Raw genomic sequence first — 27899 nt, forward strand, 5'->3', positions numbered from 1 at the left:
TCATGACAAGAGACAACACAACACTACATAAAGAGAGACCTAAGACAGACAACAACATAGCAAGGCAGTAACACATGACAACAACATGGTAGCAACGCAACATGGGAGCAGCACAAAACATGGTACAAACATTATTGTCGTATGCTGGTTTGTATCGGACATCGTTTGACTATTTTACTCACAATAATGCAATTAGTATGAAAATGTAGACAAAAAAAATGCAATAACGATTGGCATATTGATATAGCTACCCTTAAAAAATACAATTAGTTACATTTCCAGCATGGTGAATGCGCAGATCCTACGCAACCTTGGCGTCCTCGACCACAAGGCTGCTCTGGCTTTGTCGCGCGTCGTTTTCTGTACTGCTCGGATACTAGATTTGGCCAGTGAACACGTGTTGGAACTTGGAGTGGATGGATAGTCAATTCTAATTAAGTCACCTTTTTTAAAAGTATTATTCAAGATTTGAAGGAAGAATTTAAATGTGTATATATATCGACAATTTAAAATCAATCAAGTCCAAATATTTACCATTTGACCGCCTTACACTATTTCGTTTTGGTGAGTTGAAAAACATGCTTCCTTTGTGAACTTCACCGCAGCCCTGAGGTAGCCTAGCCTGCGGTTAGCTTATTAGCTCAATTGACGCGATGGAGTCAAATATTATTATTTTTTAAAATTATTATTCATAATACAAAAATCAACTTTATGGAGTCAAATATTTGTAGAGCTCGTTGTTCTATCTATGACGGAGTCCTCGGGCCTGTTTCCCGTGGAGTCCGCGTGTTATACATCCCCTGTACTGTATTATGACAGGTTTGGGCGCGTGGTACATCAATGCATTGTTCTTGGTTAGGATTCAGTTTAGCTCGCTATCCGGCTAGTGTGGCTCAAAGTTATTGATAATGGAATAGAATATCAAGCTAACTAGCTAGTAAAGCTAACTGTTCTGTAGATAACGTTACTTTATATGTTGCAAGACCTTTACTGTTAGGTAATTTGTGTTACAACCTTTGCACCTGGCTAACTGCAATGTTTATCAACGAGCTCAGTTGTTGTACATTGTTGCATTTACGTGGTGGTTGTAACCGCTGAGAGTAGCTAGATTTCCAATTTTAGAAAAAAAATAACGTTGATGCCGTAGATGCGCGCGCCCTCTTTGTCCTTTATTTCTCTTAACAACTTTAACGTTAGCCACCACGCAGGTACCACTGTACGGTCTTTGCATGTACTGTACTATTGAACGATAGGAATCAGCAAGACCCCTCCCATCCTGACGGGAAGGAATGTTGATTACAAAAAACTCTTGTGCAATTTTTTCCACCATTTCAGAGGGGTAGACCTGCTTGGTTGAGCAACACCACATGAAAAAGACAGGACTAACGTCTATTGCATAAGGTCACAACAGCAGGAGATGGCATCTAGGTGTAGGATACCTAGAATCCTCCCAGTCGGACTTGGGATTCGAACCAGAAATGTTCCAGTTTTTGGTGCACTTCTCCAGCTTCTAGGCTACCTGCCGCCTCAAGTAGCTACTAGAATCAATTAACTACATTACTGTAATCCGTACTATTGTCTCCTACCCAGTGCCACAATGAAGTACATCCTGGTCACTGGTGGTGTCATCTCAGGCATCGGGAAAGGCATCATAGCCTCCAGTGTGGGAACCATCCTCAAGTCATGTGGTCTGCGTGTCACCGCCATCAAGATTGACCCCTACATCAACATAGATGCAGGGACCTTCTCTCCGTACGAGCATGGTGAGTTCAGGAAATGTTCTGTATTAAAGAAATAGTGATTTTAAGATCTGTCTTGTGTGTATGCTGTGTAACTTGGTTCACAATGGTCCAGGGTCATGAAACAGAAGAAAATGCTAACTAACTATTATAGGTTGAAACGACACTGTCAATGCAATTATATGCCATGATGAGGCCTCCTAAGTACTATTCTCTGTTTGTTATGGAATTACTTTCTTTGCTCAAGCACAGTTGTCAGAATCAGAAAATGTTATTGCCATACAATAAATGTTACTAGGAATGTGTGTTGGTGTCCTGTGTACACAGAAGGGTACCTCGACATCAATAGTCTTGATCCCTCAAACTCAACTCTGGACCTTGAAGTCAGTTCCCCTCCCCTCTAATCAGGGACTGATTTTGACATGGGGCTCCAGGTGTGTGTAATTAATTATCAGGTCAAACAGAGAACCAGCAGGCTCTGGACCTCATAGGGTAAGAGTTTAATACCCCTGGTCTAGATCAACATCGATACAGATGGAGACATGAACACCTATTCAAATATACAGAATCCTGTCCCTCGCTCTGTGACATGTTTGCGTGTTGGCTCGGGTTTTAACCATACCACTCGACTTCTTCCAGGCGAGGTGTTTTAACGCTGTTCCTCTGCTCTCCCTCCAGGTGAGGTGTTTGTGCTGGACGATGGGGGTGAGGTGGATCTGGACCTGGGGAACTACGAGAGGTTCCTGGACATCAGACTGACCAAAGACAACAACCTGACCACCGGCAAAATCTACCAGTCTGTCATCAACAAGGAGAGGAACGGAGACTACCTGGGAAAGACCGTACAGGGTAAGATTAACTATAAGACAGTGCGGGACAAGGGCTGGGATGACTTGTAGAAACTGTATATACAGGGGTTAAAGGAAGAGCTACCAATCTGTCATCAACAGGAAGGAGAGACTACCTGGGAAAGATAGTCATGCTGGGAGAGAGACTGGGTATACAGGAGTTCAGACCCTTGTTGAATAGTTGATGTGCATTTGATTTAGCTTGTGTGACATGGCAGTTCTGACCTCAGTCCAATATCCTATGAAGAACCAATGACAAAAAGGAAGGATATGAGCTATCAAGTTCTCGTCACTTTGTCTGCATCTCTAGACAAACTGTCCCTGTTTGGTGTATCCTTGCAGTGGTGCCCCACATCACTGATGCGATCCAGGAGTGGGTGATGCGTCAGGCCAGAGTACCTGTTGATGATGATGGTGTGGAGCCTCAGATCTGTGTCATCGAGGTAAAAGATTATGGTTAACACTGGTAGATCAATGACTTCCAGAGAACCTTTATTGGTTTGATAATAGTGTGACTTATGTACTTGAGGAGCCATTTCAGGCTGGGTAGTTACTAGTTGTATTCCTGTGTAATTGTGTTTCCCGGTATGTCTGTTTCATGTGTGCAGCTAGGGGGCACTGTGGGAGACATCGAGAGCATGCCTTTCATCGAAGCCTTCAGGCAGTTCCAGTTCAAGGTGAAGAGGGAGAACTTCTGTAACATCCACGTCAGCCTGGTCCCACAGCCCAGTGCCACAGGAGAGCAGAAGACCAAACCCACTCAGAACAGTGTCAGAGAGCTCAGAGGACTCGGCCTGTCTCCTGATCTGGTGAGTTTAAATGAACCCAATTTTTTTTCTAATCCTAGCAAGCCGTCATAACCACTTCTGTCCATTTGTACATTTAGTGTAATGATTGTCTGTTAGCTAATTGTGTTTGTGTTGTCAATTCCCTCCAGATCATGTGTCGCTGCTCCACTTCCCTGGAGAACTCTGTTAAAGAGAAGATCTCCATGTTCTGTCATGTAGAACCTGAACAGGTAAGACCTGATCGTACAGTCACACACTAGGATGAAATGACACTGGCTCAATAAATATTCCCAGTGATTCCTCACATCCTACCTTGTCACCTCCTTCTCAACTGTATTAGAGAAGGTCCAATAAATCTCCCCTTGGTTGATGTGAGGAATCAAGGAAAGATGAATAAAGAACCACTGAAGCCTCTAGTTGTGCCTGAGTGTTAGTTCTCCCCTCCTCTCCCAGGTGATCTGCGTGGCAGATGTGTCGTCCATCTACAGAGTGCCTCTGCTACTGGAGAACCAGGGGGTGGTGGGCTACTTCTGTCAGAGATTAGACCTTCCTATAGAGACACGCCCCAGGAAGATGCTCACTAAGTGGAAGGAGATGTCTGACAGGTGGGTGTGTCTGACAGGCGTGCGTGCGTGCAGGCAGGCAGTCTCTGGGACTGGTAGTGCTCGATTATTTAGACCAGGGCTCAGTTTCCCGTGATTAAGATGCTTTTGGGAAACCGGGCCCTGGGCTGTTAATTGTCGGTCCTAATAAGGGACCAATTCAGACCTGGGGCACCAGGTGAGTGCAATTAACTACCAGGTAGAAAGAAAAAACAAGTTTGTCGATCCTCCAGGACCCGAATTGAACAGCCCATATTTAGACCCACCGAGTTTGAGTTTGACCTCTGGATAAAGAACTACAGAGGTATGTAATGATGCTGTTTGATAGCTCTGCCTATTCACCTGTTGTATTGCAGCACTATGGAGTGACCTGTATTCAGATGATTGGTGCTTTAAGCCAACTGGGAACTCTGAAAAGGGAGGTCAAATCATGACAGCGTTATCTTCAAGTCGGGAGCTCTAGAAAGATGTCATAGTTTCCGAGTTCCCAGTTGTCTTAAACACTGAAGTTGGAGATTTCAGAGGTCTCAGTTTTGAACACGGCATATAACTTTGCCTGTGGTGTTTTTGAATCCCAGGTCAGACAGGCTCCTAGAGCAGTGTTCTATAGCCCTGGTGGGGAAATACACCAAGTTCACAGACTCCTACGCGTCAGTCATCAAAGCGCTAGAACACTCGGCCTTAGCCATCTGCCACAAACTGGATATCAAGGTAAAACGCACACAGCCAGGGTAAAACACATGTACAAACTACACATTTGGAACGGCACTACTGGCTGGTTTCCTGGACATATAATAAGACTAGTCCTGGACTAAGAAAGACTTTCAAGGAAGAAAGCGCATTCTAGTCGAGGATTACGCTTAATCGGTGTCTGGGAAACCAGCCCAACATCCACAAGCATCTTAACCTGTGCATGACAGTGCATCTTTTTCAATTTAGTTTATTTCACAGCAAGGCTAAATTATACTGTTCCTCTGGCTTGGATGTCCTCAGGAATAAGTTTTATTTTGAAGAAGATTGCTGCTATAATGTGTGATTTCATGTTTAAGTCTTACTTGTTTGTGCAGTCATGTCAACAATACTGAACAAAAATATAAACGCAACATTTAAAGCGTTGGTCCCGTTTTTCAAGAGCTGAAATAAAAGATCACAGGAATGTTTCATATGCACAAAAACCATATTTTGCTCAAATTTGTTTACATTTCTGTTAGTGAGCCTGTATCCTTTGCATAGATAATCGATCCACCTTGACAGGTGTGGCATATCAAGAAGCTGATTAAATATTATGATCATTACACAGGTGTACCGTGTGCTGGGGACAATTAAAAGGCCACTCAAAAATGTGCAGTTTTGTCACAACCCAATGTCACAGATGTCAAGTTTTGAGGGAGCGTGCAATTGGCATGCTGACAGCTGGAATGTCCAACAGCGGTTGCCAGAGAATTGAAGGGTCATTTCTCTATCATAAGCCGCCTCCAATGTTGTTTTAGAGAATTTGGCAGTACATCCAACCGGCTTCAACTGCAGACCACCTGTAACCACGCCAGTCCAGGACCTCAATATCCGTCTTCTTCACCGGGGGGCTGCTGAGTGTTTTGTCTTTAAAGCTTTTTGTGGGGGGAAAACTCATTCTGATTGGCTTGGCCTGGCTCCCCAGTGGGTGACCCTATGCCTACCCAGTTATGTGAAATTCATAGATTATGGCTGAATGAATTTAGTTTAAATTGACTGATTTCCTTCTATGAACTTTAACTCCATAAAATCGTTTGACATTTTTGTGTTATGTATTGGATAAGCTACGTCCGATCAGGTCAATAGCAACCCATTCTCATGTCTCCCCCTCCCCTCATCTATTTTTTTTTTTCTCAGTATATTGACTCAGCAGACCTGGAGCCAAACACACTGAAGGAGGAGCCTGTGAAGTATCATGAGGCGTGGCAAAAACTCTGCAGTGCTGAGTAAGTATGGTAGGGTCCGGGGTAGAAGGTGGCATCTTTTATGGTATTGTTCTCCAATCCTCTTCTTGTACCCCCAGACAGTTCTACTTATTTTATGTACGGTAGTCCAGTACCAGCACAGCTGATTCATCCAGTTGAATAGGGTATGCCTGAACTTAAATACATCAATTAAGTAGAAGTGGCTGGGGGGGACACAGGGAGAAACACTGAGATATGGCATCACGGGGGGTCAGTTGGACTGGTAGAGAACAGGGTCAATATTGTGACTATGTTCATGATAATGGTGTTTCCCTCCCTCCACAGTGGCATCCTGGTACCTGGAGGGTTTGGAGTCAGAGGGACAGAGGGGAAGATCCACGCCATCAACTGGGCACGCAAACAGAAGAAACCCTTCCTAGGTACAGAATTGTCTGTATTGGTGGCAGGCAGCCATGAGGATGCAGTCCTTACATCAAGGAACAAATTACACCTAAGGATGGAATTAAAGCTTTCCATTCACATTCCTTCATGTATGTGCAGCGTTAACCTGACTTCTATGGGTTTGCAGGTGTGTGTCTAGGGATGCAGCTGGCTGTGTGTGAATTTGCCAGGAATGTGCTAGAATGGGAAGATGCCAACTCTACAGAGTTTCATCCTGAATCAAAGCATCCTGTTGTAGGTTCCACCTTCATAAGAACTCGCCTCCCTTTTACTGGTCGTGAAGGCCAACAAAAATAAATCTGATTCCTTACTGGTTCTTTCTAGGTGATTGACATGCCAGAACACAATCCTGGGCAGATGGGTGGGACCATGAGGCTGGGAAAGAGACGGACCATTTTCAAGACCACCAACAGTATACTAAGTAAGAGACCACACTAAAGTCACTGTTGTAATCACACACTATACAGTGCATTCGGAAAGTATTCAGACCCCTTGACTTTTTCAACATTTTGTTATGTTAGACTTATTTTAAAATTGATTAAATAAAACATTTTCCTCATCAATCTACACACAATACTTCACATTGATAAAGTGAAAACTAGTTTAGGATCTTTTTGCACATTTAAAATAATAAAGATACCTTATTTACAAATATTCAGACCCTTTGCTATGAGACTAGAAATTGAGCTCAGGTGCATCCTGTTTCCATTCATCTTCCTTGATGTTTCTACAACTTGAGTGGAGTCCATCTGTGGTGAATTAAATCAATTGGAAATTATTTGGAAAGGCTCACACCTCACCTGTCTTTATAAGGTCACACAGTTGACAGTGCATGTCAGAGCAAAAGCCATGAGGTCGAAGGAATTGTCCATAGAGCTCTGAGGAACAGATCTGGGAACTTGTAGAAACTGTTGAACTTGTAGAAAGGGTACCAAAACATTTGTGCAGCATTGAAAGGTCCCTAAACACAGTGGCATCCATCAATCTTAAATGGAAGAAGTTTGGAACCACCACGACTCTAGAGCTGGCCTCCCGGCCAAGGTGAGCAATCTGGGGAGAAGGGCCTTGGTCAGGGAGGTGACCAAGAACCCAATGGTCACTGGCAGATATTGAGAGTTCCTCTGTGGAGATGGGAGAACCTTCCAGAAGGACAACCATCTCTGCAGCACTCCATCAATCAGTCCTTCATGGTAGTGGCCAGACAGAAGCCACTCTTCAGTAAATGGTACATTACAGCCCACTTGGAGTTTGCCAAAGGGCCCCTAAAGAATCTGACCATGATAAAAAAGATTATCTGGTCTGATGAAACCATTTGAACTCTTTGGCCTGAATGCCAAGCTTTACGTATGGAGGAAACCAGGCACCATCCCTGCGTTGAAGCATGGTGGTGGCAGCATCATGCTGTGGGGATGTTTTTCAGCGGCAGGGACTGGAAGACTAGTCAGGACCGAGGGAATGATGAACGGAGTTAAGTATAGAGATCCTTGATGAAAACCTGCTCAGGACCTCAGACTGGGTGTGAAGGTTCACCTTCCAACAGGACAACGACCTTAAGCACAAAGCCAAGACGATGCAGGAATGGCTTCAGGACAAGTCTCTGAATGTCTGATCCAGCCAGTGCACGGACTCTAACCCGATCCAGCCTGACAGGGCTTGAGAGGATCTGCAGAGAATGGGAGAAACTCTCCAAATATAGGCGTGCCAAGCGTGTAGCGTCATACCCAAGAAGACTTGATGCTGCCGGATGTGATTCAACTAAGTATGGTGTAAAGGGTCTGAATACTTATGTAAATGTTTTTTAAATGAATTTGCAAAAACTTCAAACCCTTTTTTGCTTCATTATAGGGAACAGATTGGTAGATTGATTAGGGGAAAAAAACTTTCATCCATTTTACAGTAAATCTTAAAGTAACGATGTGGAAAAAGCTTCACCTGCTGTGTTTTATACTTATACTTCATTGCAGGAAGACTTTACGGGGATGCAGAGTACGTGGATGAGAGACACCGACATCGCTTTGAGGTTCATGTTCACATCACTTTCTCTCTACTTCTCCGCATGTCACTAGTTTTTCAGTGTGCTTACCTTGTTTCCGGTCCCAGGTGAACCCAGAACTGAAGGATCACTTTGAGGGGAAAGGCTTTCACTTCGTGGGTCAAGACGTAGAAGGCGAGCGAATGGAAGTCATTGAGTTAGACGGTAAGAGTGTGTCTGGGATCATGTGTACAAAATGTTGTCTGGTTTGCACATACCTTTTATACCCACAGCTCTTAACCCCTCTGCCTTTATTTCTAGATCATCCGTATTTTGTAGGAGTGCAGTATCATCCCGAGTTCACCTCTCGCCCCATCAAACCATCGCCTCCCTACTTTGGCCTCCTGCTGGCATCAGCCGGGAAACTACAGAGCTACCTACAGAAGGGCTGCTGTCTGTCTCCACGGTAAACGAATATTCACTCAGTATGATTCCTAAACCTGTGATGAATGTTAGGCAAGTTAAGAACTGGCTAAATGAAAGTGTCGTGGAACTTCCATTGTATAGTAACAATATGCAGTTTGAATACCATCTCTGTAGGGACACATACAGTGATCAGAGCGGCAGCAGCACCCCAGACTCAGACATAGTTGAGTCCTCCATCTCACAGGAATGTGTGACTGGTAAGCAACACAATTTCATTGACTTTTTTTTTTAAAAGCCTGGACTTGAAATGGAGCATATTTGGCTGGAACCATTCATCTTCCCACACAATTTCTTTCTTGCAGAGGGCAAGGAACAATGAAGTGTTGAAAAAGGAAATCCCTTTCTAAACGGAGGATTAAGACATTTTTCCTGACAACAGGCCGTCAAATGGAACTGACATTTTGGGTCAAACATGCCTCAAATGCAGTACTGAAGATGTGACTTTCTTTACCCAGGATAACTCCCTCGATGAAACCAATGGGTGGGGAGCATCTCATTACACTTAAGGAGCCCCCCCCCCCAATATTTGACAAGAAATTGTCTGTACATTGCAGGGTTAATTCATCTTTATTGCAGTGAATGGGCTTTACAAGTGGAGAGGAAAGTTTCTTTCCATCACTCAACCTGGCTCATGGGATGTGATGAGCTTATAGCACAAATAAGTCTTAGCTTCACTCATTGGAAGGAAGTGGGCCTTATCCATTTTTCGAGCAGCAGCTCGTCAGTGGAATTCCCACGTCAATGTGATTGTATGACAGACCTGAGAATAAAGTAATGTTTTAGTGGCTGGAGACAATTTGTATCATATACACACTTTGAAGGTGCCGTTCTGATCTCAGTCCCATATCCGCATGTTTCATCCATCAGTCACATTTTAAAAAGGTATCAATCATAGATCAGAACACACCAGACCCTGCAGATGACTGATTAGCACGAGGCAAAACAAAGTACCTTAAAACCCGTATTACGGGTATATCAACGTTGAAGTGTAATTGGTCAATGCCAGTCATAAGACCTGCAAATGAAATAAAGTTTAGCATCTTGATATATACACACATTATATCCAAGGATTTACTCTGCTCTTAAGTCCCATATCCACATGTTTCATCCAGCAGTCACATAAGGTATCAGCATTGATCAGAACATACCAGGCCCTCTGAAGATAAATTGAGTGTGATTTATCCCCCCCAAAATGAAACTTCAGGATATACCTACAGATTGACATTCCCATCAAGGGACCTGGATTGGGCCATTTCATAAGTGTTTAGGCACACTTGTACCTCCATACCTGCAGAAATACAGAGTCAGACATTAGAAATTCAGCCGCGCACAAATTAAGCTCCAACGGCAGGGTTTACATTGGTGGAACTATCAAATCAACATTACTATGGTTCAAAGATGCAGCTATATCTGTAGGACAGTAGAGTGACTACCTCAGGCACAGAGGCTAGGACAGTCAAAGACTCCCCATTTCTCTGGCATGAACTTGGAGGACCAGAGGCTACAGACAGAGCCTGGGTCCTTAGGATAGCATGCGACCAGATAACACTGTTTTAAAAAATCCTTACCGGCTGTTCAATCACAAGGTGATTGGAACACCACCGCTGCCATTTCAGTTGGTACGAGACCTGATGAGAAACAAAGTGACCTTAGTGGGATGATCAATTTAGGTTAATTTCCATTCCAAAGCACGGATGTTTAATTCATTACTACTTTCAATAAACAGGCTCAGAAGTTGAATACTGGAATGTCCTCATTTATCATTTCACCTTAATTTAACCAGGTAGGTGAAATTACCAAGGCAATGAGGGCAAGTGTGTCACAGCCAGAATGAAAGGCAGACATTTTAATTACCTTCAGAATGTTCCGTGGTTAATTCTCAAGCCATCTGAGGTTATAAGCCTATAGAGAACATTTAGTCAGATGAGACAGCTGCATGTGTTTATTTTTATACAATGGTAAAAACCACACCATTTGCTCTCATTACAATATTTCGGCTCAGCCGAGTACTATAAATCCACATCAACGGGGTACTTTTAAGTGAGGGCAAGTTTGTCATCACAGCCAAAAAAAAAAGTTTTACCTCCAATTAAAATGTCCACTGGTTCATTCAGACTAATCCTGTAGAGAGCATTAGAAGATAAGGATCAGGTATAGAGATACTTTGTTGTATAGTCAAAACCAAACAATTTCCATTCAGTTTAAATCAATGATATATTTGGGCTCAGACGAGTACTAAGAAGTTCTCAGCATCGAGGCACTCCTCTAAGTGAGGGCAAGTGTCTCATCACAGCCAGAATGAAGGATGGTCAAACGTCTCGAAATCATCCTGCATAAACGTACCTTCTGCATATCCATTTGTTATTCCACCTTCTGGGGTCTGCTCAGAAGATACCATTGAGCTTAAAGGGCATAGGGAAGCAATCCAATTTAGAAAACTTCATCCATCATATGACCAATACATCAACACTTTCTAAGTACAATGGTGCATGGAATGTCCTTCCCCTTAATGTTGCTGCGTCAGTTACTTTCGAACTGGACAGCGACCGTCGGTGAAAGTATTGTTTTTGGCATCCTGTTGACCATGTCTGCTACAAGAACGCAGGAACGGCTTCGATAGGTGCCTGGGTTTTCGAATGGGTTGTACAGAGTTATTTGACACTGCTCACCTATTCTGCAGTAGCAATGCAGCCATATTGGGCTGAGCAGGGTTTATCGTATGCCGTTTGTCCACCTATAGAAGCAGAGATCAATGAGGTATACTCAGTAGGGCTAACCTTAACCAACAAATGTGACAATTGTTAGCATAACCATCTACTCAATGTTTGACATGATTAGCCAGAGTTGCTGGCTCACTAAAAAAAAGTTATATCCCACTTTTCTTTTCGGTAAAAACCATAACTCCGTTGATCGAGTCAGCCGGAAGAGTGTACCGACTCGGCTTCAATAAGGGCCGCGAGCAGCAGCCGCCACGTGGAAATCACAGGCCAACATAGCTGACTAACAATGAGTATCGAACTAGCGTAGGTAAGCATTTTCGAAATGGTACATGCAACTTCACGATTAACATAAGTTTGTTCACAAGGTCAGCAGAAACTACTTTATTTGCTAACTTAGCTAGCTATATAGCCAACGAGAGCACAGGAAGGTGCAGATCCCGACGGAAGTTAGTCTACCCGTCCTAGGAACCGATAGCAAATCGACAGAAAACCCATTTTAACATTAAAGTACATGCTTTTCCCAAAACATGTGATATTGGCAAATAAGTTAAATAGCTTTCACTTGAATATAAAAGGTGATGTCAGGCGATAACTCTTTTGCTGGTGACTCACCTTTGCATTTTGCTTGAACTGAAGAGAGAGAAAATGCACCCTCTATTGCTTTATATAGTGTGGGACAACCTGGCGATTGGTCCACATGTGTCACATGGACGAGATGTATGATGGTATATGACGTTCGCCATAAATCATAGACCGCTATCAACATAGCTACTAATGCTAGAATGTGGCATAAATTAGATAGCTACTCATAATATTAACAATAAAAAATGAACAAATAATACAACGAAAATAGACGGGATTAAAAAAATGAAAATCTAAACAGAAATACCTGTTTGAAGAGAGGCAAACAAAAACATTTTCACTTGAAGCGATTGCTAATTTATTTCGCCTGGTCAATGTACTTCTGACCAAGACAAATCAATGGATTGCTGCACTTTGTGATTTTTGGATTAAGGCATCTAAGATTGATCAAGCCCACACACTAGTATTTATTCCAGACGTCCTTTGCCTATACGAGTTGGCAACAATGGGAAATTACACTTCCGGATTTGAAAATAGATGTGTATGTCTGTTGGACATCTATGCAATCGAGGTGTATATTTTTAGTAGGCCAATAGTGTTGAAAGTGGTTACTTTAATCAATCCTGTTAGGCAAGCCTAAGTAAAAACTAAATTTAAACTGATCAAAGTCAACAACCGCACGCACTGACTGACGCCAAAAACCCGTCTCAACATTTCAGCACCAGGGACAGTTCCATGACTGCTGTGACCACAGTTTCATTGAAACACCAGGATTTAATTGCCTTTCGAACGGACATAACACAACAAATACAAGAATATCATGCAATGCATATAAACAATTCGTGTTCAGTGCAGGAAATAGTTTCGCCTACAGCTCATGGTACGCCGTCATGGCCATCTCAAGTCAATAAGCAATTTATAGACGGACCAGGCATAGGCTCCATAAAATTTCACACCAATTTGAGAGTCAGATAACATCTTGCCTTATCATCTGCTATCTAACTATATTTTCACACTGTATAGGCCTCACGTACGATTCATATTTTCATTATCGAAATTACGCTTCGTAGCCTTGGCCCTTAGGCTAGAATAAAATACAATAAGGCTGTAGAGTTGTCATAACATAAATGTGACGCTGTATTCTTTTTATGGTGATGTTCTGAAGCAATAGGCCCTATAATAAAGCCCGTGAATGGACCTGGGTAGGTAGCCTATCACATGACTGCAGCACTATCGCTCTTTGCTCGCTGGCGCTCCCATCTCTGTCTGACCAGAAGGCAGTAGGCATCAGCAGTCACTGGCTTTGTAAACACAACGTGCTGCGCAGCTTTGTTTCGGAACCACCACCATTGTGGGTCTCTCTCTAGCCATGTCATGGATATTTTGTGGCAATATCAGTTCAGGATAATTTTGCTCGGAGACTCGACGGTAGGGAAATCGTCTTTGCTGAAACGGTTTACAGATGGAATTTACAGCGATGTAGCGGATCCAACGGTCGGTGTGGATTTTTATGCCCGTTCGCTAGACATTGAGCAAGGGATTAAAATCAAGCTTCAACTGTGGGACACGGCTGGACAGGAACGTTTCAGGTGAGATGTAGACAATAAATGTTATCCTAGGCCTATATCTGTTATCAATAATCTGTTGACAAGATCATGTAATTCATTATTTCCATCAGTATAAATTAACCGATTTGTAACAAATAAGTAACACGCACCAGCCCTCACGATATCTATTGTGATTGGTTTACAATTTTTGGTGAATAACAGTGGAGAAAAATATTTGTTTTTATTGTCTCTAGTAACCCACAGAGAAACGAGGTCAGTCATAGTCAGTCATGTTTTACCCTATGACTGTAATAACGGAGGCCCCTTACTCCAATCTCCATTATAAAAACAGTCACCAAATTGTGGCGCATCATCAGTTACATTCATTCACTGATGATGGGCAACAACCTCGCCTTGATATTGTTTTGTGTAATACACTAATTAAATATCCCTTTATAATACAATGATAAGAAGGTTTTGTCTTTGGATGGAGTACACTCAAATCCAGTTATTCTGTAAGTGTCGTTTGTTGCTGCTGAGATTGTCTGTAAATCCGCAGGCATGTCTCTCTCTCTCTCTATTACATACATGTTGTAATCTGCCTCATTGTAGCCTAGTCTGCAATGCCCGGATATGTACAGTAGCCATCCAGGAGCCAGTATATTGTAGTTGAAAAGAACATGTAAACAACATAACTCATTCCCCACTGATGCCTGTAGTCTCAGATACAATTCCTCTAAGATCATTATAACTGTGTTTGCAGACTGCTCTCAGATCTCCCTTTCCTCTTGAAGCCAAACCTGCATGTCTCTGACAGAATATTATGGAAGAAAGACTGTTTTCCCCTAGGAGGGTCACAGTACACACCTAACATAGATTCTCAGTGGCATGAATGAACTGTCTCTACAGGTCTGTACTGTTAGTTATCGTTCCTTTGTAAGCCACAAGTTATGTTTTTCCCTGGACATGCAAGGAGTCGTGGATCTTGTTATTCTGTTTTGCCAACTCCTATATGGCTATTGTCATGCTATGAGTGTAGTTTGGTTCAGAGTTACACTGAGATTCAAGTCAGCATTGTTAAAATTCACGTTTCACTATGGGTCAGAGCTGAATTGTAACATCTCCTACTCCATCTTCCAGGTCCATCACTACTTCCTACTACCGTAACTCAGTGGGCGGGCTCCTCGTGTTCGACCTGACCAATCGCAAGACCTTTGACCACGTGAGAGAGTGGCACAAGGAAGTGAGCGAGCACATTCTGCCGCACCACATGGTCTACATTCTGATTGGCCACAAAAGCGACCTAAACAAGGACCGGAAGGTGACACGGGACGAGGCTGAGCAGCTGGCGGCGGAGATGGGGATCCGCTATGTGGAGACATCGGCTAAGTGCAACAGCAACGTGGACCGGGCCTTCCAGCTGCTCAGCAGGGACATCTATGAGCTGATGAAGATGGGGGAGATCACCACGAGGGACGGATGGGATGGGGTGAAGAGCGGCCTCACCACCGGGGTCCTGTACCCGGGCGAAGAGGACATTGAGGTGGAGCCAAGGGAGAAGAGCTGCAACTGCTGAGAGACTGAGCCTCGATCTCTGACCCCTGACTTCATCCATGGTCATGTTCATTAGGCACCAAATGGAAGAAAACGGACTGAAAAAGAGAGGGACTACTTGGAATTGTCCAATAAGAAACGCACATTTTTATTTTCCATTGCGAAACGTTTTAGAAAACGTGTTCCAATATGTGCCCTAATAAACACGACTCATGTCTCCACTGTTGTTCCCCCTCTCTTATCTCCAGAAGTATCTCACATCGTCTCACAGTTTAGTCAGTTTCCCATCGAAATTAAGCCACAGTCTAAAGTGTGGCCCTTGTACTATGACATCATCATCACGCGTCAACGTGTTACCTTATGCTTAGTGTAGATAGGATGCCAGTCCCCTCTGTATCAGTTCCTACACAGGTCAGGATGGGGCTGTTTTCTGATGGGAGTACACAATACACATCCTGTGGTATACATCTTGATGTGACAAAAACTTCTCTACAAACACTAAAGTCTGAGTCTTTAGGCCAAACACTAGTGTAAATCCTTGCAGTGGAAAAGCATCATACATGTACATGCTAAATGTACAAAAATTAGCATCACCTGGATAGCTTTGGGCCCAGTTAGGTAAGACAGACACAGAGGCTGCATTTTCATAGGCAGACATTTCTGATATTTTGCCCAATTATTGTTCATTTGGCCAATGAGAAAAGGCCTTTTGCCAATAAGTGGGCAAAAGATCAGAATTGGGCTGCAGCCAGAGACACCTGTATGAAAGCGATCAGGCCTTGAGTTATTCCAGTACATACCCTACTAATTCCTGGATGCCCTTTGCTGCCGCAGGAGTTACTGGAGTCTCAAGCAAGCGAGGTCAGGACTTGCGGACAATGCATTATTCCAGTCTGGCATCACTCCCATTACGTTGTTGTTGGTTGGCTCCTGTTTGGCTCTGCGTGTGTGTGTGTGTGCTAATGTTGTTGCTCTGCCTGCAGTCCCCTGAGACTGTACATCATGTTCGGTATGGTTAGCTCTGGTGTTAAAAAGTCACTGATAATAGGCAGGGAGCATAAACTGTACTCTATATGTGTCACCACAACCCCCCATCCGCTGCTAATCAATATGGTCCTGTAGACTACTAATCTATGTAAGTGCACATAAGCCAAATCATTTTCATGTATCATGTTGTGGACTTCCTACTTCAGAGCAGACGACATTTTTAAAAACATATCTATCATTTGTAGTACATTGCTGAAGCCACAAACAATTTGGTAGTCACTCTTTGTATTTGAATACTATATGGCATATTAAAAACAAAACAAACCTTCCAAGGTGGGTTTTCAAGGGGGAAAACCACACCAAACAATTTTCCTTTAATTGGAGAGAGGTATTGGCTGACTTTAAGACTGCTCACATGGGGCTTTTGTAACCACAACAACAATGTATTGGCATTATTACATTATCTGGTTGAGAACATGACATTTTGGCCCTAATGGCTTCCATGCTCCATCAGAATGGTTCCGATATCAAGACAGACCGAATTTTGTACTGCTCTGCCTATAGTCCCTTTCTGCTTGCAGAGAGGCACAGGCAGATAACTCTAGTTTCCTTTGGCTACTACCTCTATACAGCAAACCCCAGTGCAGAACACAGTTGCGCTGAGACTTGGCTGTAGATTCTGGTGTTACCATAGGAGTGTACAGCCATGGCTCAGGGCCTAGATAACAGCTCACTTTGCCTGGTTCCTCCTACCTCCCTCCTTCCTTCCCCTCAGCTCACCTTGTCCACCTCTCACCAGCACCACACCTCACCAGACACTTCACACACTGTAGATGACAGGAAATTCATTGTGCATTCAGCAACAGTGACTTTATAGGATATTGTGTTCTATGTTGGTTTTGTGTTTCAGTGGTCATTGGGCAAGGTCCAGGAGCATCCGGGCTGTATCATGGCCATGCGACTTGACTTGTTGAAAGGAAAGTCTAACTAACTAACTAACTAACTGTCTACATACAGTCCTTATGTTTTGCCTCTTGCTTTACAAAGTCTGATGCAAACATAGTTTAGTTGCTCCCACACTCATGGGTTTAACCAGGTTTATAGTTATGCCGTGGTCAGTTTTTCAGCTCCAGCGAACATTCACAGACTTTGATTAAACCTCTGTTATCACAGGTCATAACCCATGTCTTATTTCTTTCAAAGTTAAATCAGTTGGCTAACTAATATCTATGACACTCTGTATTGATCCATGTTCTTGTTACGGTAAGGAAGGACACATCTACAAAGAGAAGGCAATACCGAGGCGATGACGGTCTATGAAAAAGGTGTATCTGGAGAAAGGCCCATGCCACTGAGATGGAGCACCAGCTATATTCAACAGCCTAATCAGGCTCAAGGACTTGAAAGAAGAGATTGAGCTTGGTTCTTGGATCTTGACACATTGCCAGTCGAACTAGAAAAGTTTAGATTTTAGATTTTAATAATTGATATTTTAGAAAGTGTTGATTATAAGTAATAAGTAGCAATTTTCATTGTGATGATAGTTATATCATAATACTGTAACTCGAATATCAATCGACAAAACAATCTATTTAGGTCCATGATAGTACAACAACATATGACAAATCACTAATGCATTTTTCTTGCAAATTCTGTTTTTTGGCAAGCTTAGAACTAGACATAGCATCACAGCAGTGCAGTTGATGCCTCTATTTTGCCTCTGACTAAGTCTGATCACAGTTCACAGCTTGATGGAATAAATGTTATTTATTTTCTATTCTAAATGTTCTGGGCAAGGTACTCTACTGTTAAAGGGGTATTCAGTCAATAAACAACATTATGTCCATGGTGCCATATTATGATTGACCAGCTCCATGCCAAGGTTGTGGCGTCCTCCTTTGGTAACAACAGAACTGCATACCTGACCCACTTAGCTGAATCACAGTGCAAATAAAATACTAAATTTCAACTAATAAACATAAAACTGTGTATGGTAATAACAGTGATGGTGTGTTTTAATTTTCATAAGCCTCTGTTGAAAATCACAAGTGTTAATTGGTATAACTAATCAATATCAACAATAACAGATTAATATCACTTGTGGAAATGAAGCTGTTCACTGATATTTCTTTATTTTGCACCCTCCACTGCTTCCAACCTTTAGAAACCATATATAGACTTATGGTAGAAACAACCGTGGTTCTCAATGAAACATCTGGAGTGAGGAAATGCAGATACACACAAGCTAAAGGTGCAAATTCATTAAAAGTGCAAATCTAGTTTAGTTTAGCTGAGCTGTATGATATGGTTTTGTAAGCTGCAAAACGTGTGATTATTTGATAGGTGGGGAAAGATAAAATAAATGTTATGTTAAATTAAAGAAAGACTTGATTCATTTATATGATCATATCTTTTTAAAGTTAATTATTTTATGAAAGTGACAGTAAAGGTATTTTGTAAGCCTACTAAGCATGGATTTTGGCCTGGTACCGAGTCTAGATTGGTCTAGATCAGCGATGGGCAATCCGCGGACCAATAATAGCACAATTAAATCAATTGACGACCCCAATCAAAGTTTCCCATTCCGGAATGATTGACCCCTAGAGGTGTGTCCCAACAATCTCACATTTTTTTCTGAGGTGTGCATTTGTTCCCTTCATGGATTTGAAAATAAATTAATGGTATATGGATGGAAACGCCAGTACACCGATCCAATATTTGTACATTTGCCGGGGAGTCGTGAACAAGTACACACTTCAGGCGGAATGGGACGCAAGGGTCGGTGGTAGTGTCGATTTGGAATAAAATTGCAAGGTCAGCCTATCTATCCCATGATGCTTTGCGTCAGGAAAAATTACAGATAAATGAAGTTAATTCTGTTTGATTCAATGCTATCTCTTGTTTTGTCATCTAAAATATTATTTCCATATTTAACCCAACTGAAAATCACAAACAGAACATGTTTCGTAAAATAAAGGTAATTATATTCTCTACCCTGACTGAAGTCCCTGTGTTCAGAGAGCAGATTGTATAACTGTGTGTTTGAAAGTAAAAAGGGTCTCTGCTATGTTTAGCACAGGGAAGGTAGGGATTCACCACTTTTCCTGCGGAATCGATATCAAGAGATTTCGGAAGCATAATTTTTAACTTCTGGGGTTGCGAATGATCGTGAATCTTTGCGCCCCAATTTATTGTACAAATAAAGTAGTGATTAATTGTTGTGCGACGCCTGTACAAACACAGACAGGTCTGTGCCAATGGACCACAAAATTAAATATTCAATTGCTAATGCAGGTCGTAACCCGAACCTCTGTAAAATAAGTGATGATTGCTGTCAAAACATTTTTTTTTACAGTGACTGATTGTCAACAGGCTTGTGTTTTATGTTTGACCTATTTTGGGGGAAGCAGCATGCATGACTGGCGAGCCGCGCTATATCTCAGGAAGTGTAACTGCACGAAGTGCGCATGCCCAGCAGCTTGTAGGGATGTATTCGACTTCGTAAAAACGGTAAGGAAAATCAGAACGATGGTTTTGTAATTTTAGGTTTATTCGGATTATAAGGGCGAACTGAATTATATACTAGGCAATGTCTATCTCCACGTAGAGTTTGGTATTTGTAAAGGGGCAACACCCCGGGCTCGCTCGGAATGGCGGGGCAACGCCGTCGCCGCGTTGTTGTTTTCGTGTACGTGCTGCCGCACAGGGACGTAATTTTGAGGGAGCGGAGAAAAGGAAATAGTTGAACGAACGGGCGCATGCTTGTTCAGAAAAAAGCGTCACGTAACCGCCGTCACTATGTAAATATCCAAGGTGGCTAGTAACAGCTCAGCCTTCGGTTGCTTAATTAAGCTCCAAACCTCTGCCCAAAGTCTATTACTTTAGTTAGCCTAGCCATCTTGCTAGCAAGATAGTACATTGTCATTGCAAGGGCGTTAGCCGTTCATATATACCTTACTGGTGTAGGCTATTCGGGCAAATGGTGCATTAGCAGCTAGCTAGATGTTAGACCTGATCTTATGACTAACTAATGCACCACACTGCCTATACCCATAGAAACGTTGTGAGTAGAAAAAAATAGTGAAAACTTGCCGTGCATAAAGTAGCTAGTAGCTAGCTAAAGCAACGTTTCTGTGGGTATGGGCAGTGCAGTACACTAGTTTCAGTTAGGAGATCCGGTGTAACAATAGCTAGCTACTAGTTAAGTTATGCACAGCAAGTTAGTAACCATGATGTGCCCCCTTTTCTAAATATGACAGAATAACTGAGTAACACTTTGGAGGTTAAAATGCTGAAAAGCCATAGTCATTGGCTGGAACTTTGAGGCAATTGAATCTGTTTATGGGCATGGTCTGCCCTAAGAGCATCTTATCCAGATTCTGCCTTGTCGAGTCTGTCCTCCTGTAGTCTTTGTCTCTCTCTCTCTCACACACACACACACACACACACACACACACACACACACACACACACACACACACACACACACACACACACACACACACACACATTATTCTAATCTACTGTATTTGTAACCATTGTGCTCTTCTTCCCTATACTCACCTGGGCATTCAGTAGGCTACTCTGGGAGGATGGCACAAACCGAGGAGACAACGGTCTCTATGGGGGACCTAGTGGTGGTGAAGGCTACTGATGAAGAGAATGGTGATGATGAGGACAGCAACACACAGGTCATCCTCCAGCTACAACCAATCACAGCAGGGTAGGTACATACTGATGTTTACTTGGACCTGATAGGGGAAAAGGGGACAAGACTAGTGTAACAGTTGGTTCGGTGAACCATGCTCACATGATGGCTTCCCAATCTAATTGCCCAGGCTTTAGGTTAGTGAGCTAACATAGTCAGACCCTTTTTTGTTTTTGCCAACATTTTCATTTGTTGTTTCACTTTCCCTTGCAGTATGGATGAGTCAGGAGAGACAGACACAGCTGTGGAGGCACACCCAGGTAATTGACATATACACATATATAAATAAACACACTCATAAATAAACAAACAAAGTATATCATAAAAAAAATGTTCCTTCAGAAGAAGCCACAGTTGATGGGGAGGAGGTAGAGCTGGGTTATCCCATCACATGTGGAGAGTGTAAAGCTGTGCTGCTGGTCAAGAAGTTTGTCTGTCCTGGAATAAACGTCAAATGTGTCAAGGTTAGTCATGGTTATTTTCTACAGAAATCATCAGGTTTTTCAAATGTTGGTATGCAGAGAAGGAACAGCTCAGCCTGCCAGCTATTGATATACTTATAATCCTGTTTGTACAATGTCAGCAGAAGAGATTGTCACATACCATTTAATATATGCCATTTTGCAGACATTTTCATCCAAAGCCACTTCGTCTTGTGTGCATACATTTTGCTTATGGGTGGCCCCAGGAATCAAACCCACAACCATGGCATTGCTAACACCATGCTCTACCAACTGAGCCATACAGGACCAGTTGTTTGCTTTAACAATGCCTTAGACACCGGTTGAATGTTTCTCACTGGCCAGTTGTTTCTTTGCTGTCTCCTTTCTAATAAGGTGGTATAGGTATATGATTGTAATCCCAGTGAAAAGGTATGGTTCCTTTCTAAACTCTCACAATAACGTCTGCCCCATACAGTATGAAGACCAACTGATCAGTCCCAAGCAGTTTGTCCACATGTCTGGGAAGGCTACATTGAAGGACTGGAAAAGAGCTATCCGGATGGGAGGGGTCATGCTCAGGTGAAGAGTAGAGTTGACCAGTCCCAAATTAACCCCTGCCCTCTAGCCCCTAAGCACTTGTGCAGAGATCTGAGATAATTTGATAGACAGACATAATCTAGAGGTAGTTTAGAAGTTAGAGGTGGACCAGAAACTGGAGGGTTGCCAGTTGGGATCCCAGGTCTGAGGGGAAAATCAACCCGAGGTGATTGATGTAGACGATGTGTCCCTTCTCTTCCCTCTGTCTTTCTTCACTCTTGTCCTTTATCTAATAATCTCTCTCCTTCAGGAAGATGATGGACTCGGGTCAGCTAGACTTCTATGAACACAGCACTCTGTGCACCAACACGTGTCGTAGCACCAAGTTTGACCTGCTGATCAACAACACACGCTTCCCCCCTGACGGCAGCGGACTCACCACGCCCATCTCCTCGCAAGGTGAGACCAGACACACCCCTCACTGAGGGCTGTAAAGATCTCAGGTTGTCTGTGGCAAAACAATTTAAAAGTTTGTCAGGCAGTTATTTTCTGTAAGGGACCTTTTAATCCTATTTTCTCCCATTTTAACTTATTTTTTTTAATTGGTGATATCGTACACATGTCCATTAACTTGACATTTTCATTGGGATATATACACTAGTTTGGAATACAGTATCAGTCAATAAGCATCCAGGACCAGAACCATCTGTTTTATTTTGTGTATTGAATATTGTAAGTAGTGTAGCTGACCATGTCTCTCCCCTGTTGCACATGTAGCCCAGGTGGTGATAGGTAATGGTGGCCAGGTTGCCATGACAACAGAGGAGAGGTCAGATGTTCTGACTGGAACAATGGAGTGGAGTTCAGGGGCTGTAGCCTTGGAGACAGAGAAGAAGGAAACCAGTGAGATATCAGGTGTGTTCTTCACCCAAACAGCTCCCATTAGTGACTATTTACGGTAGTTGCACTCACAACTCTGATGTCAAATATATTGAACAAAAATATAAATGTGACATGTAACAATTTCATTGATTTTACTGAGTTACAGTTCATATGAGAAAATCAGTCAGTTTAAATAAATGAATTCGGCCCTAATCTGGCGCCCGAGTGGTGGAGTGGTCTAAGGCACTGCATCTCAGTGCTACAGGCGTCACTACAGACCGGTTTGATCCCGGGCTGTATCACAACAGGCCGTGATCGGGAGTCCCATAGGCTGGCGCAAAATCGTACCCAGTGTTGTCCGGGTTAGGGGAGAGTTTGGCCGGAGTAGCCCGTCATTATAAAATAAGATTCTTTTTTTTTAATTAAAAATTATTTTTATTTCAAGTTTATTTAACCAGGTAGGCTAGTTGAGAACAAGTTCTCATTTGCAACTGCGACCTGGCCAAGATAAAGCATAGCAATTCGACACATACAACAACACAGAGTTACACATGGAATAAACAAAACATAGTCAATAATACAGTAGAACAAAAGAAAACAAAAAGTCTATATACAGTGAGTGCAAATGAGGTAAGATAAGGGAGTTAAGGCAATAAATAGGCCATAGTGGCAATTAAACACTGGAATGGTAGATGTGCAGAAAATGAATGTGCAAGTAGAGATACTGGAACGCAAAGGAGCAAGATAAATAAATAAATACTGTATGGGGGATGAGGTAGGTAGATAGATGGGCTATGTACAGGTGCAGTGATCTGTGAGCTGCTCTGACAGCTGCTGCTTAAAGCTAGTGAGGGAGATATGAGTCTCCAGCTTCAGAGATTTTTAACTGACTTGCCTAGTTAAGTAAAGGTTAAATAAATAAAAAATATCTATAAAATATATGGATTTCACATGACTGAGAACACAGATATCCATCTGTTGGTCACAAATACCTTTAAAAAAACTCACAATATTTTTATGTATTCAAATTGCCATTGATAAAATACAATTGTGTTTGTTCGTAACTTATGCCTGCACATACCATAACTCCACCGCCACCATGGGGCATTCTGTTCACGGCGTTGACAATAGCAAACTCCTCGCACACACCAGTGGTCTGCGCTTTGAAGCCGGTTGGCCGTACTGCCAAATTCTCTAAAACGATGTTGGAGGTGGCTTATGGTAGAGAAATAAACATACAATTATTTGGCAAAAGCTCTGGTGGACATTCCTGCTGTCGGCATTTATTGTCCCCAGCACAAGGGGCACCTGTGTAATGATTATGCTGTTTAATCAGCATCTTGATATGCCACACCTGTTAGCTGGATGGATTATCTTGGCAAAGGAGAAATGCTCAGTAACAGGTATGTAAACAAATTTGTGCTCATAACCTGAGAGAAATTTTTGCATATGGAACATTTCTGGGATCATTTATTTCAGCTCATGAAACATGGGACCAATACTTTACATGTTGCATTTATATTTTTGTTCAATGTAGTTTTCTGGTCATTAGTCTTGTATCAATCTAAGGTTCGTACCTGGGTCAAATACATTATGTCAGATACTTGCTATTGGGTTCCATTGGATTCGCTCTACCGGTAAAATGGAACCAATGGAATAATCCCCAAAGTGCAAATTCCGCCCACCCTATATGCCGGTCAAGCTAAACCAACCACATCGCAAGTATTTGAAAGTATGTGACATGTAATTGACTTAAGGTCTTTCTCATCTCTCTCTACCTTGTTACTCAAATGGCATATAAACTACTTTGAACTCTGCTGTGTCCTTTGTTCCCCCAGAGGAGACATTGAACTTCTGGAAAGGCATAGCTGACGTGGGCCTGATGGGGGAGGTGGTAGACAACATCAGGACAGAGCTGTTGGAGATGCTGAGAGGAGTGCAGCTACGCAGCGAGCAGGCTGCCCTGCAGGACGCGGGTGGGTACTGACACCTAAGACACAGGGAATAGGGTACTTTCTAAGGGTATATGCATGGTGTCACACAGGTGCAATGTTGGTTTCTGTTGATCAAGTCTGGGGATTAAATAAAGTAAAGTCTACATTATGGTTCTTTTGTGGGGCATCCCCCAAAATAGGGGACACATTTTATGTCTTGTTGAATTGTCTTACTTTAGTAAGTGAATAAAGTTTACACTTCTTTGCTTTGATTAATTGATTGACTGATGGTGTGTTGTTACAGACGATGTGAGGGGGGTGGTGGATGGATGTTTTGTAAGCGACCCTGTGATTGGTTGATGGATGTGTTGTTACTGACCATGTGATTGGTTGCCCACTGATGGATCTCAGATTCCTGTCTGGTAGAGGTGGCAGTGTTGAGTAACCTGGCCCAGGTGTTTGGCCTGCTGGACTCAGTCAAACACATCCTGAATGTAAGGAGAGAACAGACTGACCCTGGAGAGGAGCAGGTCATTAGCACACTGACCAGTGAGTATTGTTCCATTCAGTAACTTCAGGCAGAGGAAGGGAGATTGAGAAATGTATAAAATAATCCTATGATGTTTTGGATCATTTCCATTTTAGTCATATTATTTCATGTCAATGGTCAGGAAACAAAAAAGCCAAGTCTACATTCAATTCCTGTATTGGATCTGGCCTCAAACTTGCTAATTGGTACGGTTGATTACTGTAGAGCTCCATCTGAGTCATTTCTGACCTCTGACTGATCTCCACAGACCTGGAGCTGCAGCTGGAGGAACAGAGACGACAGCAGCACTTCAGAGCTCAGTTCTGCCACCCCCAGCCCGACAACAACATCAGTCACACCCCAGGAGGCAAACCCACCAAGCCCAAGGCCAAACGACCTCGCTTGCAGCGGCCAGCCTCCACCACCCTCCTCACCTCTTCCCTCTCCCAGCCCCAGGCAGCCACCCTGCAGCCCCAGCAGTTCACTGTACTTTCCCCCATTTCATTCTCGTCCATGGGCCAGCCCTTCTCCCTGTCTGGCCTGTCAGGCCTCCCCATGGCCACACTGGGTCAACAGAACAACACGGTGACCCTCCACACCCTACCCGCTGGCACCCAGACCTTCACCCAATACATCACCACCATGGTTGGGGCCGACGGCAAGACAGAGACCTTGACCCTCCAACCGTCCCAAGGGCTGACGCTGGTGGGCACCACCCTCCAGGACCCAAGTCAGCTGGGAGGAACCATGATGAGTCCCTTGGAGCTGGTCCAACTCACCCAGGGAGGGGTGACCGTCAGTGGGGAGATGATGGTTGAGCAGCCCATGGGCCAAGTTGTGGAGAGTGGCACAATGGTACTCCACCAGGAAGGGTTGATACAGGAGGGATTGGTGGAGGGAGTAGAGGACAAGAGCCAGGCACAAACGACAGTGACCGAGATTGACCCTGCCCCGGTTGACCAGACCATGGGGGCGGTGATGGAGCTACAGCTGGCCCAAGAAGGAAAGGCTGAGGTTGGGGAGGAGGGTTCCGCCATGGTCGTCCATGGTGGGATGGATGTGACCATTGTCTCGGAGGAGGGGAAGGGAGGGGAGGGAATGGTGGTTCAGGGGGAGGTTCTCGAAGCTGGGCAGCAGAGCCAGGTAGAAGGTGTAGAGCTGGATGCTAATGGGCAGATCTCATGCCTACGGATAATGGTGATCGAGGAGGAGACTCGGGAAGAGGACCATGCCAAATGACCCAGCTCTGCTCTGCAGACAGAGACAATACCCTCTCCTCTCCATGTTGCCATGTGAGACAGTCGGGATGGACTAGCCTGGTTCCAGATATGTTTGTGCTGTCTTGCCAACTCTCTGTGACAATGATCATAAGAGCTGGAAAAACAGCACAAACAGAGGGTGGACTCATTGACAGAACATAAAAGAGCATGCAGGCAGACTTGTGGTGTGAGTAAGTGTTTGGAGTATGCTATTTACACAGAGAGATGCCAAAGACCTTGCCCTCTTAGAGAAGCTGTGGTCCTTAGCAGCTAGGCCAGGGTGTCCATTATTTCCATTGTTGTTTCGGTCATTTTTATTAAAACGACAACACCTCCAGGCACGGTATCTCATGTTGTTTGTTTTGTAACACGTGTGTTACCCTTTTGGTTGTGTGTGTGTGTGTGTGTGTGTGTGTGGGGGGGGGGGGGGGGGGGGGGGGCTAGAAGTCTACTGTGGGATGACAGCAACAGTTCTAAACAAAGTCTGCTCTATATTTCTTTCATTAAATAGAAAGCATACCACTCCTCCTCTGTGCAGCTTTTGGGATTAAGTCTTTTCTGCAGTTTTTGTAAAACAAAACAAAGATAATATGTTGAGCTCACTGTTGTCAGTTCTGTGAATCGACACATTGTATTCTTCACTGGAAGCCTTTTCTTTTCAGGATTTGCATAATTTTTCACATGATTGTCTGTGTGGCGATAAATGCAGTAGCTGTACAGTATCAGTCAAAAGTCTGGACACACCTACTCATTCAAAGGTTTTTCTTTATTTGTACTATTTTCTACATTGTAGAATAATAGTGAATACATCGAAACTATGAAATAACACATGGAATCATGTAGTAACCAAAAAAGTGTTAAACAAATCAAAATATATTTGAGATTCTTCCAAGTAGCCACCTTTTGCCTTGATGACAGCCTTACACACTCTTGACATGCTCTCAACCATCTTCACCTGGAATGCTTTTCCAAGGAGTTTCCACATATGCTGAGCACATGCTGAGCACTTGTTGACTGCTTTCCTTCACTCTGCGGTCCAACTCATCCCAAACCATCTCAATTGGGTTGAGGTCGGGTGATTGTGGAGGCCAGGTCATCTGATGCAGCACTCCATCACTCTCCTTCTTGATCAAATAGTCCTTACACAGCCTGGAGGTGTGTTGGGTCATTGTCCTGTTAAAAAGCAAATGTTAGTCCCACTAAGCTTAAACCAGATGGGATGGCGTACCGCTGCAGAATGCTGTGGTAGCCATGCTGGTTAAGTGTGCTTGAATTCTAAATAAATCACTAACAGTGTCACCAGCAAAGCACCATCAAACCTCCTCCATGCTTCATAGTGGGAACCACACACGCAGAGATCATCTGTTGACCTACTGTGCTTCTCACAAAGACACGTCGATTGGA

At 43.3% G+C, this 27899-nt stretch overlaps 3 protein-coding genes, 1 long non-coding RNA gene and 4 other non-coding genes across 13 annotated transcripts; 4 read left to right on the forward strand and 4 right to left on the reverse strand.

Moving 5' to 3' along the window:
• Window positions 1-353: 353 nt before the first annotated feature.
• On the forward strand, window positions 354-9598 carry LOC135552054 (CTP synthase 1-like). Of its 2 annotated transcripts, none has more exons than XM_064983430.1 (17): window positions 354-564; window positions 1591-1763; window positions 2418-2588; window positions 2930-3030; window positions 3196-3396; window positions 3525-3605; window positions 3829-3980; window positions 4556-4688; window positions 5847-5935; window positions 6239-6333; window positions 6483-6589; window positions 6680-6776; window positions 8320-8375; window positions 8456-8552; window positions 8649-8793; window positions 8908-9010; window positions 9116-9598. In XM_064983430.1, the coding sequence occupies exons 2-16, from the start codon at window positions 1598-1600 to the stop codon at window positions 8975-8977; spliced, it is 1761 nt and encodes a 586-aa protein (XP_064839502.1). In that variant the 5' UTR covers window positions 354-564; window positions 1591-1597; the 3' UTR covers window positions 8978-9010; window positions 9116-9598. The 2 variants fall into 2 exon arrangements, with proteins under 2 accessions (XP_064839502.1, XP_064839501.1); XM_064983429.1 differs by having other exon boundaries at window positions 355-564; window positions 8928-9010.
• On the reverse strand, window positions 9366-22725 carry LOC135552055 (uncharacterized). 4 transcript variants are annotated; one of them, XR_010457401.1, is made up of 10 exons: window positions 22642-22725; window positions 20767-22399; window positions 11483-11547; window positions 11157-11215; window positions 10897-10934; window positions 10668-10715; window positions 10382-10441; window positions 10029-10101; window positions 9765-9828; window positions 9366-9573 (listed from the first exon to the last, which is right to left on the reverse strand). It is a non-coding gene; the product is annotated as an uncharacterized LOC135552055 (long non-coding RNA). The 4 variants fall into 4 exon arrangements; XR_010457400.1 differs by lacking the exons at window positions 20767-22399; window positions 22642-22725 and adding an exon at window positions 12146-12208; XR_010457402.1 differs by lacking the exons at window positions 20767-22399; window positions 22642-22725 and adding an exon at window positions 12146-12208 and having other exon boundaries at window positions 10025-10101.
• Window positions 9641-9714, reverse strand: LOC135553528 (small nucleolar RNA SNORD99). The gene has a single exon (XR_010457607.1). It is a non-coding gene; the product is annotated as a small nucleolar RNA SNORD99 (small nucleolar RNA).
• On the reverse strand, window positions 11032-11111 carry LOC135553506 (small nucleolar RNA SNORD103/SNORD85). Its single transcript, XR_010457587.1, has one exon. It is a non-coding gene; the product is annotated as a small nucleolar RNA SNORD103/SNORD85 (small nucleolar RNA).
• Window positions 11306-11441, reverse strand: LOC135553507 (small nucleolar RNA SNORA16B/SNORA16A family). The gene has a single exon (XR_010457588.1). It is a non-coding gene; the product is annotated as a small nucleolar RNA SNORA16B/SNORA16A family (small nucleolar RNA).
• On the forward strand, window positions 13351-18049 carry LOC135552052 (ras-related protein Rab-39B-like). The gene is made up of 2 exons (XM_064983426.1): window positions 13351-13704; window positions 14803-18049. The coding sequence occupies exons 1-2, from the start codon at window positions 13490-13492 to the stop codon at window positions 15236-15238; spliced, it is 651 nt and encodes a 216-aa protein (XP_064839498.1). The 5' UTR covers window positions 13351-13489; the 3' UTR covers window positions 15239-18049.
• Window positions 19254-19389, forward strand: LOC135553526 (U11 spliceosomal RNA). The gene has a single exon (XR_010457605.1). It is a non-coding gene; the product is annotated as a U11 spliceosomal RNA (small nuclear RNA).
• LOC135552053 (glucocorticoid modulatory element-binding protein 1-like) lies at window positions 20796-26836 on the forward strand. 2 transcript variants are annotated; one of them, XM_064983427.1, is made up of 9 exons: window positions 20796-20926; window positions 21125-21171; window positions 21254-21375; window positions 21830-21933; window positions 22202-22350; window positions 22669-22806; window positions 24612-24749; window positions 25119-25256; window positions 25505-26836. In XM_064983427.1, exons 1-9 carry the CDS (start codon window positions 20796-20798, stop codon window positions 26473-26475), a joined length of 1938 nt encoding a protein of 645 aa, XP_064839499.1. In that variant the 3' UTR covers window positions 26476-26836. The 2 variants fall into 2 exon arrangements, with proteins under 2 accessions (XP_064839499.1, XP_064839500.1); XM_064983428.1 differs by having other exon boundaries at window positions 21257-21375.
• Window positions 26837-27899: the final 1063 nt, after the last annotated feature.

The sequence above is a fragment of the Oncorhynchus masou genome, chromosome 13 (genome assembly GCF_036934945.1).
Source record: "Oncorhynchus masou masou isolate Uvic2021 chromosome 13, UVic_Omas_1.1, whole genome shotgun sequence".
NCBI lineage: Eukaryota > Metazoa > Chordata > Actinopteri > Salmoniformes > Salmonidae > Oncorhynchus > Oncorhynchus masou.

Excerpts from the sequence above, each read along its gene's own strand:
- LOC135552054 (XM_064983429.1), top strand. The coding sequence starts at position 1,598 with ATGAAGTACATCCTGGTCACTGGTGGTGTCATCTCAGGCATCGGGAAA. Across the intron at positions 8,376-8,455 it reads GACACCGACATCGCTTTGAG|GTGAACCCAGAACTGAAGGA; the intron begins GTTCATGTTCAC and ends TTCCGGTCCCAG. Across the intron at positions 8,794-8,927 it reads GGCTGCTGTCTGTCTCCACG|GGACACATACAGTGATCAGA; the intron begins GTAAACGAATAT and ends CCATCTCTGTAG.
- LOC135552052 (XM_064983426.1), top strand. The coding sequence starts at position 13,490 with ATGGATATTTTGTGGCAATATCAGTTCAGGATAATTTTGCTCGGAGAC. Across the intron at positions 13,705-14,802 it reads GCTGGACAGGAACGTTTCAG|GTCCATCACTACTTCCTACT; the intron begins GTGAGATGTAGA and ends TCCATCTTCCAG.
- LOC135552053 (XM_064983427.1), top strand. The coding sequence starts at position 20,796 with ATGGCACAAACCGAGGAGACAACGGTCTCTATGGGGGACCTAGTGGTG. Across the intron at positions 21,172-21,253 it reads AGCTGTGGAGGCACACCCAG|AAGAAGCCACAGTTGATGGG; the intron begins GTAATTGACATA and ends ATGTTCCTTCAG. Across the intron at positions 21,376-21,829 it reads TAAACGTCAAATGTGTCAAG|TATGAAGACCAACTGATCAG; the intron begins GTTAGTCATGGT and ends TGCCCCATACAG.